General features: G+C 47.4%; 1 protein-coding gene across 10 annotated transcripts in view; it reads right to left on the bottom strand.

Annotated features, from left to right (window-relative positions):
* The window catches only part of NCOA1 (nuclear receptor coactivator 1), a 185,926-nt gene that overhangs the window by 34,916 nt on the left and 136,980 nt on the right, over positions 1–14,030 (bottom strand). For all 10 annotated transcript variants that reach the window (XM_061350141.1, XM_061350146.1, XM_061350149.1 and 7 more), the window contains one exon: positions 934–1,028. In XM_061350141.1, the coding sequence (XP_061206125.1) occupies positions 934–1,028 (95 nt within the window). The remainder of the gene's footprint in view (positions 1–933; positions 1,029–14,030) is intronic.

Genomic DNA, 14,030 nt, shown 5'->3' with positions numbered 1-14,030 from the left:
GTCAAGCTCAAATAAGAGGTCAAGAGACAGAAATCCTTCCTAAAATTAATGAGGTGCATTTTAATAGCTCTTTTCACCTTCACTTTTCTGGGTTTGAAAACCTCACCTGAGCCCAGGGCATCCGAAAGAAGCTGGAAGTTATTTGGGGAACGTTTTTAGGGATGGGAGGTTGAAGACTGCTTAGGAACCAGTGAAACCACTAATGGCTTCTTGAGTTCAAGCTGCATGGCAAATAAACTAAGGGTGGTAGGGGCTTCCCATCCAGAGTGAGTCCAGAGACGGCCAAGAAGATGTTCCGAGGACTGGAGCACCTCTGCTATGGAGACAGGATGAGAGAGCTGGGCTTGTTCAGCCTGGAGAAGAGAAGGCTCCAGGAGACCTTAGAGCAGCTTCCAGTGCCTAAAGGGGCTGACAAGAAAGCTGGAGAGGGGCTTCTGACAAGGGCCTGTAGGGACAGGACAAGGGGGAATGGCTTTAACCTGACAGAGGGGAGACTGAGATGAGATCTTAGGCAGAAGTTGTTCCCTGTGAGGGTGGTGAGGCCCTGGCACAGGGTGCCCAGAGAAGCTGTGGCTGCCCCATCCCTGGCAGTGTTCAAGGCCAGGTTGGACGGGGCTTGGAGCAACCTGGTCTAGTGGAAGGTGTCCCTGCCCATGGCAGGGGGTTTGGAACTGGGTGAGCTTTAAGGTCTCTTCAAACTCTAACCATTCTGTGATTCTGTGGTTCTGGTTAAGACTCGCTTTCCAAACCACCTGCTGAAGCAAAGGTCTAACATCAGTTTACCTGCAACACATGCCAGGGATGTGCTTGGGCTTAGAGCATCCCAGCTGTGGCCCCACTGCCTTCCTCCTCTGTATTTCACTTTCTTGATGTGCTGCTTTGTTTAGAGCAGTAACAGAAGTCCAGCAGCTTCAGTAACATCATAGCACCTACCTCCAGAAGAAGAGGTCCCAGAGACTCCTTCTCAATCACCCCTTGGCTACTGGATGAGATGTCAGACTTCTGGACTTCATCATCAGCTGCCTTCTCTGTAGCAAAGGAAATGGGACATTTCAGCCTAAAAAATTGTCAGTGTACTACTGAATCATTACCAATAATAAACAGAATATTGACTGCTTGTCCTCCAGGCAATGCAGGATGTGCACCGAAAGACTCCAGCATTTTCATTTCATCCCTCAGTCCTGTGTAAGTATAACGTAATTTCTAATTATTTATTAATTATTAAAAAATAAAGGCACTTATTGATCACAACCTACTGCTAGCAAGAAGGAAAAACCCATCTTAAGGAGAAGCCTGCAGAAAGAGGCATCCAAAATCAACATTTTGAGAGGGAAACGGTGTATCCAGTTTAGCATGAGCTACACTATTTAATCTGGAATTTTTCGGACAATGCTTTAAGAAATAACTGCTGGGAAGAATTCAGAGAGAATGGGCTGTGCCAAAGGAAACCTGCTGGAGAAAAAAAGCAGCTCCTACCACTGATGTGCAGGAAGCATCCCAGATGCCGGTCAGCTGGGAGCCAGTGGGAATGGGATAGGAAGAGAGTATCTGACATGGAGCGGGTGAGGATGTTGGAGGAGCCCAGCCCCAGCCCTGCCAGAAACTCTCATAATGTGTTGCTGAATAATCCCTTTAGGAAAAAAACCTCAAAAAACACAGAGAGAAGGCCCTGTTATTTATCTTGCACTCCCCCAAAAGGTGCTAGCCATGTTGTACAGCTGCGCCAAGGATTTCGGGATAAATCCAGTAGCAAAATGCGGGTGGCAAGTGGGATGTGAGGAAGCCAGAGATCACGGGCCAGTAAGCCATGATGTCACTGCTGCTTCAGGGCTGTTTGTTTTTGCTCCTCCATATCCATGACTGTTTTCCACTGGGAAAGCTGGGAGAGTCCCTTAGTCTCTCTGGATATGATCCAGGAAGGATGGGGAGAACAGCATCCCTGTCTCCCCAGGATGCAGTTGAGAATAAACCCTGATGGCTAGGAGTGACTTGGGAGACTGGCAGCACAAGCCTGGGCTGGGCACTTCTGGGGCTATAGATGTATTTGCAAAAAAGGTGTTTGATTACTGTTTCATCACATGGTTTGGGTGAAATAAGTGCAGAAAGAGGCAAATGGGAGCTAAAACTTGATGGAGAGGACACCTGCTTCATTGATCGGGCATCAGTTAGCAAGGGAAAAGCAGGGATGTCTCTGGTTGCAGATGCTTTTTGCCTCAGTGATGTTTTGCTCTGAAATGTAAAAATGCAAGCTCTTGTGGGGACAGCCAGAGGGGCAGGGTATTACCCACTGCATGTCAGTGCCCATTAGCACTAGCAAAGGAAATTAGCAGTCGTGCAGGATGCAGAAGAGGCCAGGAGTCTGGAATCATCTTTGGTCCAGGCTCACAGGGCAGCTTCAATGCAGATTTTGATTAAAAATTAAAAAGACTGTCTGTGGCTAGACGAAAAACGACTTAAAATATGGTCCTCTATTAATTTTACACCATTTACAAGATTTTCCTAGCTACCAGCACCACAAATTTGGCTTTACAGCTGAAAATTAAGCCGTGTTCTTTCTGTCTGTTACTTGGTATAAAGATGCTGGGGCTGGGATGCAGTGGTGATCCAGGGGACAGTTCAGGGGATACAGCCACTTGTTTATCAAATGCATTGACATGTATCAACATGCATATACACATATCAACACACCAGGCTGATCAAAGAGCTCTGTTCAGCCTATGTCGGTCCAGCCCAGAGGGCAGGAGATGTTTTGCCATGATAAATATCCATTAAGCCCGGTGGCATGCATGCCAAGGGAGCAAGACAAGAGGTTTCTAGCACTGCTGAAGGTTTCTAGGACTGCTGAAGGTTTCCTTCTTATCTCTGTTGACACTGCTCTTTGTTTCTGGTCATCTCAGAGTCAAGGAAGCTGGTGCCCTGACTTGTCTGGAAGCATTTGCTGTTTTGCAGCACATGGGATGCACAGTTTATTATGCTGCATCAAATCCCTTAAGGCTCCTGCTCAACTCCTCTGTGGTGGCACATCCCAGCGATGCAAAACTCCTTCAAAGTGTCAGTGATCTCTGCTAAGCACTTCAGTTAATGTGCTTAAACACAGCTCTTCAGCTTTTCCATCCTGAGCATGTGAGGAATACATTAACTCATTAATTTCTATTTCCTTTATTTCCAGCATTAATTGCAGTGGTGACTCTGTGCTGGTGATGGGATGATGCTCTCGGAAAGCACTGATCATGGGCCAGGCATCCCCTGTGTTCAACACAACCAAGGACAGAGCAAATTCCTGGTTCTCCAAGCTCATAATCTCATTATAAAGCTGGACAGACAGATTCACATGAAAATAAACCATCAGGAGCAACATGAACCCCAGCACTGCTGCTGTTTGAGGCTGTCGGGATCCAGCTGCGGGGGCTTTGGCAGCCTTGGGCACTGTAAATCCCCATCAGACAATAAAAGCCCTGCACGCCAACGGCCCCGATTGGAATCTAATTGCTGCAAACATAATTAAAGCAGGTTGTGTTTTTTTTTCCTTGCAGCATAGAGAGGAGCTATTTTAAAGGCATTCCTCAAATTATGCCCCAATTTTCTGACATCCAGGGAGATGTCTGAGTACCTCCAGTGTCTATAGAAGCTGCAAAATACTCAGCACCCAAAAAATATTAGGGCTTGAACTGCAAGGTAAGTGTGTTACAAACAGGTCACCCAACACCACTGATAACTGCAGCGGGCACAGGACCCAAACACCCACTGTGATGCCTGGGAACACCGTGGTCACTTTGAAAACAGTCTTGTCCTGTGCCAACCCCGTGCAGCCAAGCTTGGCACAGGCAGAGGTGACAGTCCCAGCTCAGCCCTGCTATTTCACAGCCACACGAACCTCCTGGCTAGAAGCCACTGATTCTTTGCGGGATTAGAAGGGATGGGGAAGGCACAAGGCTGGTAAGAGATGGAGGACGCTGCTAAAGCACTCCAGGACTGGAAAATTAATGAAACGCTTGGATGGCCTGATGCTGGACATGGTGGCCAGATGCACGAGGTTATGGGTACAGATTCTGCATCACTGAGAGCTGCTTTCCTGGTCCCTCACCCTGGTGGTACCCAGATGTGGATGGGGCTGCTGGCCAGGCTGCCCTCACTGTGCAGCCCCTTCCAGGCTCAGCATGATGAAAGGGAGGCATGGAGCAATGCTGGGGGGGGGGGAAGGGGTGGGAGCTGAGCAGAGGAAAGAGTTAACACCCCTGGCAAGCTGCTGAAATGGGGGGATGCAGATGGGTAGCTGACCCATTCAGAGCAGTTTGCCCCCTGATTTTAGAAGCCATCAATGCAGAAAGTCCCAAATCTTTTGTTGATAAAAGCCCAAAGCCAAGAGCACACACAGGAAAGGCAGCTGGCTCATCCAGGGTGTTTTTAGTTCCCCCCACAAAGTGACAGTGAAGTATGTAACCCTCCTCTAAAAACTGGCTCAGATCCTCTACCTCAAGACTGCATTGCATGGAGCAAAGCTGAAGGATGTGGCTTCAGCAAGTGGGTACCACCACCCCCGTGCCCACACTGGTGCAGGGTCAGTGGTGGTTTCCCCTTTCTTTGCCTCTTTTCTCTCTTTGCATTGTAATTTAATTTTCCAACCTCCCTAGTTCACCTTGGCTGCTCCATCCCTTTGGCAGGTCTTCCACTCTTTCTCTACCACCATTTTCAGTGGCATAAGGCACACCAAAATCATCCCCAGGATCCTGCACTTGCCTCCTTCCACTTCCAGATCTCTGTACCTGAAGAACTGTACCTGGAGAAAATCAGGCATTCAAGGGAGGGAAAAGACAAGTGTTGTTGAGGAGCTGTGACCTCAGCCACAGCTGGAGACCTTATCTGGAGCAATGCTGAGGCCTTGAGGATGAGACCCAGATCCAAACAATAGGAAAAGTCCCCCCAAAGGACTTAACTCATCACTTTTTACCCCAAACACAACAAAGTCCCATGTCCAGGACAGCACCCACACCCCAAGGGGTCAGAGAAGCAAGGATGTGGCACCAGAGCAATGGCAGGACCACAGGGAAGGGAGTTTAGAGGACACCTCTCAGAGTCACTCCAAATCAGGGTGCAGGGAGTGGAGGTGGGAAGATGTCCACCATTGATGTCCATTTGCAGTGTCTTGGGAAGTCAGCACCGGCCCTGCAGGCACCATTGCATGGAGCTCCATCTATAGCATCCAGGGTCCTGCCTCCCCATCCCTTAAATCTGCACTATTAAATTAAAATAATACAAGCTATCTGATTCTGCTCTTCTTTTCAATTTTTGCAGCTAAAATGCCTTTATTTTTGCCCCATAAAGGAGAAAGGAGTATCTGAAAAATAATATGTTGCATGTGGGGCTCCTAAACCAGGAAATAAAAAATTCAAAACAGGATTTTGTTGAGAAACATCATGAACACAGAAGACCAGAACAATTGTTTCCACTTGCCCAGCACAAAACTTTGTAATATATTGCGTTTTGAGTTGTGAGAAGCTTGCTGCTGCTCCCCAAGGAAGCCTCATGGAGAGGCCCCCATGGTTGCAGGCATGATGGCCAGGACCCAAACACTGCTCCATGTTCGCCAAGGCTCCTTTTCAACCCAAGATTTCTATGGTCAACATTCGTTTTTCATTTCTTATGATAGAAACATGAAAAGTCTTTGGGTTTTGACTTTTGTATTAAAAATTCAACAGCTTAAAGGCAAAAAGCCCAACTGAGGAGGACTTGCAGCCTTTCCCAGAGTGTGTTGGGTAGCCCTGTGGGTACCAAGGATGAGAGAGCAGGGAAAGGTCTTGCATCTGGGTTGGGGCAGTCCCAAGCACAAACACAGACTGGGTGGAGACTGGATTGAGAGCAGCCCTGAGGAGAAGGACTTGGGGGTGTTGGCTGATGAGAAGCTCCCCATGACCCAGCAGTGTGCGCTTGAGTCCAGAAACCAACCGTGTCCTAGGCTGCATCACCAGCAGTGTGACCAGCAGGTCGAGGGAGGGGATTCTCTGCCTCTGCTCTGCTCTGGTGAGACCCCCCTGCAGTCCTGAGTCCAGCTCTGGGGCAACAACATAAGAAGGACATGGAGCTGCTGGAGTGACTCCAGAGGAGGCTGTGAAGATACTCCAAGGGCTGGAGCACCTTTGCTATAGAGACAGGCTGAGAGATGAGATTTAAAATCATAGAATCAACTAGGTTGGAAAAGACCTTTAAGATCATCAAGTTCAACCATTACCCAAGCACTGCCAAGACCACCACTGAACCATGTCACTGAGGGCCTCACCTGCACAGTTTTTGGACACTTCCAGGGATGGTGATTCCACCACTTCCCTGGGCAGCCTGTTCCAATGCCTGAGCACCACCTTGGTGAAAAAATTTTTCCTAATCTTTCTGGGGCAAAAAATTCCTAAATTCTTCCTAACTACCTCCTGTCAGGCAATTGTAGAGAGCGATAAGGTCCCCCTGAGCCTTCTCTTCTCTGGACTAAACACCCCCAGGTCCCGCAGCCGTTCCCCATTGCACTTCTGCTCCAGACCCTTCACCAGTTCCATTGCCCGTCTCTGGACTCCCTTCAGCACTTCAGTGTCCTCCTTATAGAGAGGGGCCCAGAACTGAACGCAGAATTCGAGGTGCAGCCTCACTAATGCCCAGTACAAGGGGATGATCACTGCCCCAGTCCACAGCCTCTCCCTCATCAATCAGGTGGTTCAGTTTATTTTAGAAGGAGGTAAGTTTGGTCAAGCAGGACCTGCCCTTTGTGAACCCATGCTGACTGGGCCTGATCCCTCCATTTCCCACGTGTCCTTTATGATCTCACTTAGGATCATCTGCTCCATGACCTTCCCTGGCACTAAGGTCAGGCTGACAGGCCTGTAGTTTTCGGGGTCTTCCTTCATGCCCTTTTTGTAGAGAGGCATCACATTGGCCAACCTTTAGACAAGCTCTTAGGCAGAAGTTGTTCCCTGTGAGGGTGGTGAGGCCTTGGCACAGGGTGCCCATAGAAGCTGTGGCTGCCCCATCCCTGGCAGTGTTCAAGGCCAGGTTGGATGGGGCTTGGAGCCACCTGGTCTAGTGGAAGGTGTCCCTGCCCTTGGCAGGGGGTTGGAACTGGATGAGCTTTAATGTCTCTTCCAGCCCAAACCAGTCTGTGATAAGATGAAGAAGGTGATGCAATGCCTAGAAAACACAAGGGAGCACCAAGCACAACAGCTCCTCATCCCTCTCCCATACAGCACAGATCCGCAGGCTCCCTGAGGGCCATGCTGGCTGAACCCCCCAGATCTCAGACAGGATCTGCTCTATCTGCTTCTTAAAAGATGAGTGAGAAGAAGAAAAAACAGATCCACATCTGTAATTTCCCAAATGAGGAGCTTTGATTTTGAGTTAATTAAAATCAGATGGAACAGACTTGGTGCACTCATGGATTGAGAGCGTGACAGAAAACTGTGTCACTAATTAGTGCCTGCTATGAGGTTCATCAGTCCAGTAAAACCAACATGCAAAAAAGCCTACCATAAAATAAACTCCTTGGCAGAAGCTGTGCACTGAGTGCACCTTCTAGTGGGGCAGGGGAAAAAATGGTTTAAACAAGCCAGGAGAGGTGAAAAAGACAATAGTATTGATATAAGAAAGCAGCAGGTGAGAGGATCTAGACCACAGAAATGGGAACACTTGTCTTTTTAAACAGGTCTCTAGGAGGAAGACATGTCTAGGGCTATAGGGACATGTTAGGGAAAAGCCTTCGAGGACCACTGGCTGCTGCTAGTGGCGATGTCCCAGCTATCCAGGGAGACTTGAGGTCCTGAGCTCACTTCCAGCCTCCCTTCAGTCTCAGCAAGCCTGAGCACTCTCCTCCCCATTCCTAGGGATCAACAGGTAGAGGAAGATCCAACCTCAACTGGGGGATGAAGCCAATTTCCAAGGAAGACCATCCTACATAGCCTCCAGGGCACACACGTGGACTACAGCAACGATGGCTTCTTTGGAGGAACTCTAAATCAAAATTCAAGCTGTGGAAGCTGAGATTTGCCCAACGCCCCCCTGTTCAACGTCAGCATATTCACACAGAGGCAGATGCTGAAAACCCAGCCCAGAGTCCTCTCTTCTTCACTTCCACAAATACCAGATTCCTCTCAAACACTGTATGGAAATCAGCAGCTCTTAGGTTGTATAACTTTTTATTCTAGTAGGAGGAAGGAAATTATCTGATCTATGAATTTAAAAACTGTGGAAAAATACAATCTGTGAGATTCAGAGCTTGAAAATACCAGTGCAAGAAATAGCAGAGCAGATCTTGGCTTTCAGAAATCAGCACAGCTCCTTCACAACCCTGTACTCGCCTGCTTTACGCCACCCATCACAATGATCTATCAGTGACAAGCCCCAGGGTGCTCCCCAACCATCTGCTGTAATGCCAGGTGGGAGTGCCAGGATGCTGAGATCCCTCTGATGGACCATTGGATGGAGATGCTTCCACCTGAGCTACTTTGTCTCATGCTTGCTTTACAGCCAAAGCAGAGAAAAAGGCATTTTTAAAGGAGATTCACCAGATCCATTTTACAATCTTATTTTAAGATAGATTCTAATCTGGGGTCTTTTGGGGGGTGTTGTTATCCATTAGCCTTCCTCTACAACCAGCAGTCAAACAGGTTTTGCTCTCTTTCTCTTTTTTTCAGTGAGAACTGAATGCCTGACTTCACCATCAAACTCCATCGTTGGCCCTAAAAAAACAACCCATGCACCTCCAGAGTTGGCAACACATTGCTTGCTCCAGCCCTGAGTATTTCTATGCCATCCATAGAATGTCCTCACCAACACAGCCCCAAGTGGTTCTTCAGACACACTTTGCAAAGGTACATGTCAGGAGGACACATCTCACCAGGCAGACAGCCAGGGAAGGAAACTAAGCCCTTGGGGTGTACAGAACCAACTCTAGTGCCCATTGGTGAGGACTGAACACTGAAGCTGGTGGCCACTCCAGCTGCACCAGTAGTGCCAACAGTGGAGACAGATCAATGGAGAGCAGGACAGTGGGGATGCCCTGCTGTTCTTCATGTCTCATCTGAGCTTGTTACTTCGTGACCCGGCTAGAAAAGCAGTCAGAAAACAGTTTTACATTGTTGCTCTACTGGGATTGATGATGGCTCTATCTAATGCTCTTACAGCTATTTTTCATACTACCTGCAGCCCAAGAGCCCATCCTTAACAACCCACAGCAGCACTGGGAATTTACACTAAAGCCCAAGGCCAGTCCCAGCAGATACAAACATCTCCAATGACTGCATAAACCACCAAACCATAAAAGGATGAAACCATGCAGAGTTATTCATACAGCAGCACAGATTTGCTGGTGGGACACAGGATTTATGTCAAGGTTAGTGATTTCAAGGTACCTTTTAAATTGTATGAGGAAAAGCTACCACAGGCCAGCGTCTAGATTAACACAGCAGCTTAACTTCTCCTTCCACTTGCCTAAAAAACCTTTCAACATGGGTATTACAAAACCAGCACAACATCCCACAATGTTCCAATGCAATTTCACACATGGAACTGTGGCAGGCCCTGTCAGCAGGAGACTTGAGGGCTACAGCCACCTCCACCATGTCTACAACCAACCCCAGGAAACAAGACACTCCTGTGTCCAGTATAGGCAACAACCCGTCTCTGTACCAGGTCTTCAGACTGGTGATCAAGCAACATTAATTCTGCACGTGTCTATGGGCTGCTCCCCAGTTTTGGCTGCTTCTCCAACTGGTATTTCCCCTCTTTTCCAACATAGAGGATAAGGATTTTGAGGACACGAATTCTGGTTTGGGTTTTTTTTAAACTTCCTTTCTTACTTTTTAAACCCAGCAACAGGCACAACCAAGTTCCTCAGGACTATACAGTGCAAATAAATTAACAGTCTTGCTTTAACCCATTTGCCCCTTTCTATAAATGGCAAAGAACATATTCCAGCATTGCCCTTGTCCTAACCAACTGCTACATAATCAACCTGTGACATCCTTCCAAGTGAGGGATGATGGACAAGTCACACACTTTCCTTTAATGAGCTTAAAACAGTACTCGCCATTAACACTCCCATTTTCCAGCTGAAGAAGCCTCATGCACAATGACACACACTTCTGCAGCTCTTGCTGGAGTGGATTAAGTTAACTGACATCTTCTGAACTGAGATACTGTTACATGCCATATAAGTGATCACAACCCAAAAGCCACCGGGGCTAGCTTTAACCACTACTGCTTTCACACACTATAGTGGTTCACCAGCTGGGGATTCTCTCTTGAAGGACTCCAGATGGACCTGTGAGAGCACATCTGTCCATGCCCCAAGGCAAAGAGCATCATGCACTGTCAGTGTACGACAGCACCTGGTGTACAGATGAAGATCCAAGACACCAGTCCCTGGTCCGACCAAAAACCATCGCTTTCTTTAGCAAAGTTTATATGGAAAACTCTGTTATTCTGCTTCAGATAAAATCCTTGTGCAATGGCAAAGAGCACAGAGCAAAGCATGCTGCCACTAGAACAGAAAGAAAAGGGTATTTCTCTCTGTCTTCACACCTTTTAGAGTTAAACATTAATGGTGTCGAGATGTCTTAAGTAAAAAAGGCTGGTTGTCTGAACAATGTCAGGAAAAATTATACGGTGCTGAGTGAATGCAAAATTAATGAGCACTGAATGCTGACAGGAGAGAACAGGCATAAGGAGCAGAGACTTTTTTATAGTCGATGCTGAGATCAAGCAGGTAGAACATCTCCATCTTGCTGGGGGAAGGAATAAAGGGAGAAAAAAACTTTCATCTCGAATCTGAAGAATTTAATTCTTTCAAAAACTGTGTCAACTCTGCACGGCCAAATCTGCAGAGATGAGAAAGGGCTCCATGTCGTGTCCTCCCCAGACTTTAATTCAGCCCTGGCATAGCCTTCATTCTCCTCCTGCAGGCATAAAACACATTGCAACACGATTTTAATGATCAAACTTAATTAATTTTGCAAAGAATGAGACTGTCTTTTCTCAAGGCGTAGCACCTCGAAACCCTGCTCCACGGCATGCTGAAGTCCATGAGAAGTTACTATTAAAAATTCACTCGTGTCAACCGTTAAACCAGCTTTATGCTCAAGTTGCACAGGCACGTCAAATATGTGAACTGCACCGGCAGGAAGACGCCTGCCAAAGCGTGCAGACAATGCAAAGCTCGAGCGCGGCGAGGGGGGAGCTGACGCTTCCCATGCACAGAGCAGCACTCCCCTCCCAGCCCCGCTCCTCCAAACCCGGCTTTCTCGCGCCTCCCATCTGTCTCTCCTCGGCTGCAAAGGGAGAGCTGTCAATCACAGCTCTTGAGGGGATCGACTTGCTTTTTCTGCTGCGCCAAAGGGATCTGTTCAAGGTATAGGCAGACTTCGTGGGGCAGTGTGAATGAATTGAGGGGCACTGTAACATGTGCTTATGAGAGTGGTCAGTAGGTGCAAGTGCAGCTCTGGCTCATGAGGTGCCCCTAGGGGGACATGCATTGGCAGGAGCAAGCTATGTGGTATGCAAAGCTAACTAAAGAAGAAGGAGCAGCATGGTTTGGGAAGGCACCCAAAGAAGATGGAGCCTCCTGGTATGGGAATCTACCCAGAGAAGGTGGAGCCATGTGGTGCAGGAAGCCACCAGAGAATATGGAGGCTCACGCCATAGGATTCCACACAGAGAAGACATACCAAGACATGCAGGTGAAGACTGCCTTCTTCTTGATCTGCACAGAGCGTGCTCAGGAGGACTTCACCTCCAAAATGAACTTTAACTCTTCCAGTGCAACCACTACCTGCAGAACTGTGGGAGCAGCACCAGACGCTGGATGCTCATAGTGGGTACACGAAGGCACAAAGGGTGCAACTACTTCTGTAAGAACCATATCCATTATTTCAGAAATTTGGAGTGGTCCAAACTGTTCCCTGCTCCTGTAACAAACCATCCACCTATGTAATTCACTGTCTCAGCAAATCCCGTGAACCAGACCTAGGACAAATTTTAGCCTAGGGAACCTGATCCACCATTCCAGTGTTCATCTGCTCCGCTCATCACAATATGGACTTAACGATTTAAAGTGTAGTTAGCTGAGACTGGAGGTTTAATTAATGAAAACCTGTCTTGGAGAGTGGACTTCCTAAACAGCAAGGGCAGAAGAAACAGTGAGAAATATCATTCAAAACCAGCCAAACAGTGTCATTTGCTCCCTACCCAAGGCTCTGGTGAGGCTTTAAGTGCCACCAAACACCCCATGATGAAATCCTGGAGCTTGGCGGAAGCAGAAGAAGCCAGATGAGTAGCTCAGCAGCTGGGCACCGGGGAATAATGTAGCCCCAGAGGGAGCAAAACCACTCCTGCATCTCTCATGCTCATGTCCCAGCAAGTTTATTTGCTTTGCCCAACCATACAGCTTGGCATAATAAAAGCTATTATCTCATTGTACAAATCTCCTTTTATTTCCTATGCTTGCAGGAGCGTTAGGAGGATTAAGGTCTATAAACGTCTGTTCAGGGGAAAATCTGAAATGAAAATGGAAGGACTTGCATGCCTGGCTCCAAGTTTGGTTTGTTGGGTTTTTTTTTATCCTAAGAAAGAGGTTTATTGTATTACTTCTTGCTTTTTAGGCATGGAATTGCTTGCACTGATGGGTGCTCTGATGGGTTAATAACTCAGATGAGCACTTGCGGAGATGTGTTGGGATGAGCTTCCCTTTGAACCCAGTGTCTTACGGTCGCTTGATGACTAGCTCAGATGAGTCGCAGCTGTTAAAGAGAGGTGCGATGAACCCTTGCCATCCTGCTCCTGCACTCAAAGGGCTGCCGGGCACAGATGAACCTTTCTGATCAACCACCAAATGAGCTAGGGTCCAGAGCAGAGGGAGGACAAGCAAAATCCTGACAGGGTGCCATGCCAGGGGAGGAAGAATCTTAAAACAGGTTTTGTCCATCTCTATGAAGGATAAAGAAGGCCAGGTTAAAGGCTTTAAAGAAAGCGGGTATTTTTTCGCTCCTCCTTTCCTGCCTCTCTTAAAAATAAGATTGACTCAAGAAGGTAAAAAAAAGGCAAAAAAAAAAAAGCTAATCCAGCACAGCAGAAGGCAAGAGGAGGAGTGATGAAGAGCGATTTCTACAGGTGGTTTATGACTCTCTGCATGATCCACACGCCTATTACATCCTATCAAATCCTCTTACAGTGAGGTGCTAAAGGATTTATTAGTTCTTGACAGTGTGAGATGTTTAAAAGCTTGAGGATGTAATAACCAAATGTTCACTTGTTAAAATCAAGGCACCGTTTGGAGAGGTCTGTGCAATTCTTAGTAGCCTCCCCTTCCCCTTGGTTATATTTAAGTTGCCAGCTAGATTAAACCTGTCAGAGCAGGGATGAGAATTTTATTGACATGCTCTTTAGGTGGTACGGCTCCATAAAATAAACATATACAGAGGATGCTCCCTGGTGTGGCTGCACAGGCAGAGATTTTTATAGTAGTGACCTGGGGGAGTTTGTATCTGAAATCAATCCCTGATATAAAACAGATTCCAGAGGATACGGAGAGACAGACTTCACAAATGTCTGCAGGGAGTGTGGGCAGGGATGCAATCCGTTTAACATTTCATGTTGAAACCAAACTGCAGAGAAGGAGAGGGTGTGAAATTCCCCAAATCCGCTCCAACAAACTCTTCACCTCTTGTGTGTGAGGTACAATTAATTACTTTGATAATGGGGAGGTTTTAATCCCAGGAAGGGCTCAGGATGCAGTGTGGGGCAGGCGACCCACAAGGATGCTCAGGAAGCAAAGTGAGGACTCTCACCCCAGCTTTGCACTGGCAGAAGTTGCTGCAGACAAGGGACCCAGCTCTCGAGGCATTTCTCAAGATATTTAGATTTATGAGATGAAGGCCAGGAGAGTAGATTCTCCAGTCTGACCTCTTGAATATCACAGAGCCATCAAAGTTCACCCAATTCCACCATCATGAGTCTTGAACTTCTGTTTGGCTAAAACCTGACACAACCCACCGCTTCCCTTG

The sequence above is a fragment of the Neopsephotus bourkii genome, unplaced genomic scaffold, assembly GCF_033783945.1.
Source record: "Neopsephotus bourkii isolate Nb327-2 ecotype Australia unplaced genomic scaffold, CSIRO-AGI_Nbou_v1 NB_481, whole genome shotgun sequence".
Classification (NCBI taxonomy): Eukaryota; Metazoa; Chordata; class Aves; order Psittaciformes; family Psittacidae; genus Neopsephotus; species Neopsephotus bourkii.
Note: the sequence above shows the minus strand (reverse complement) of the source record. Positions and strands in the feature narration are given on the sequence as shown.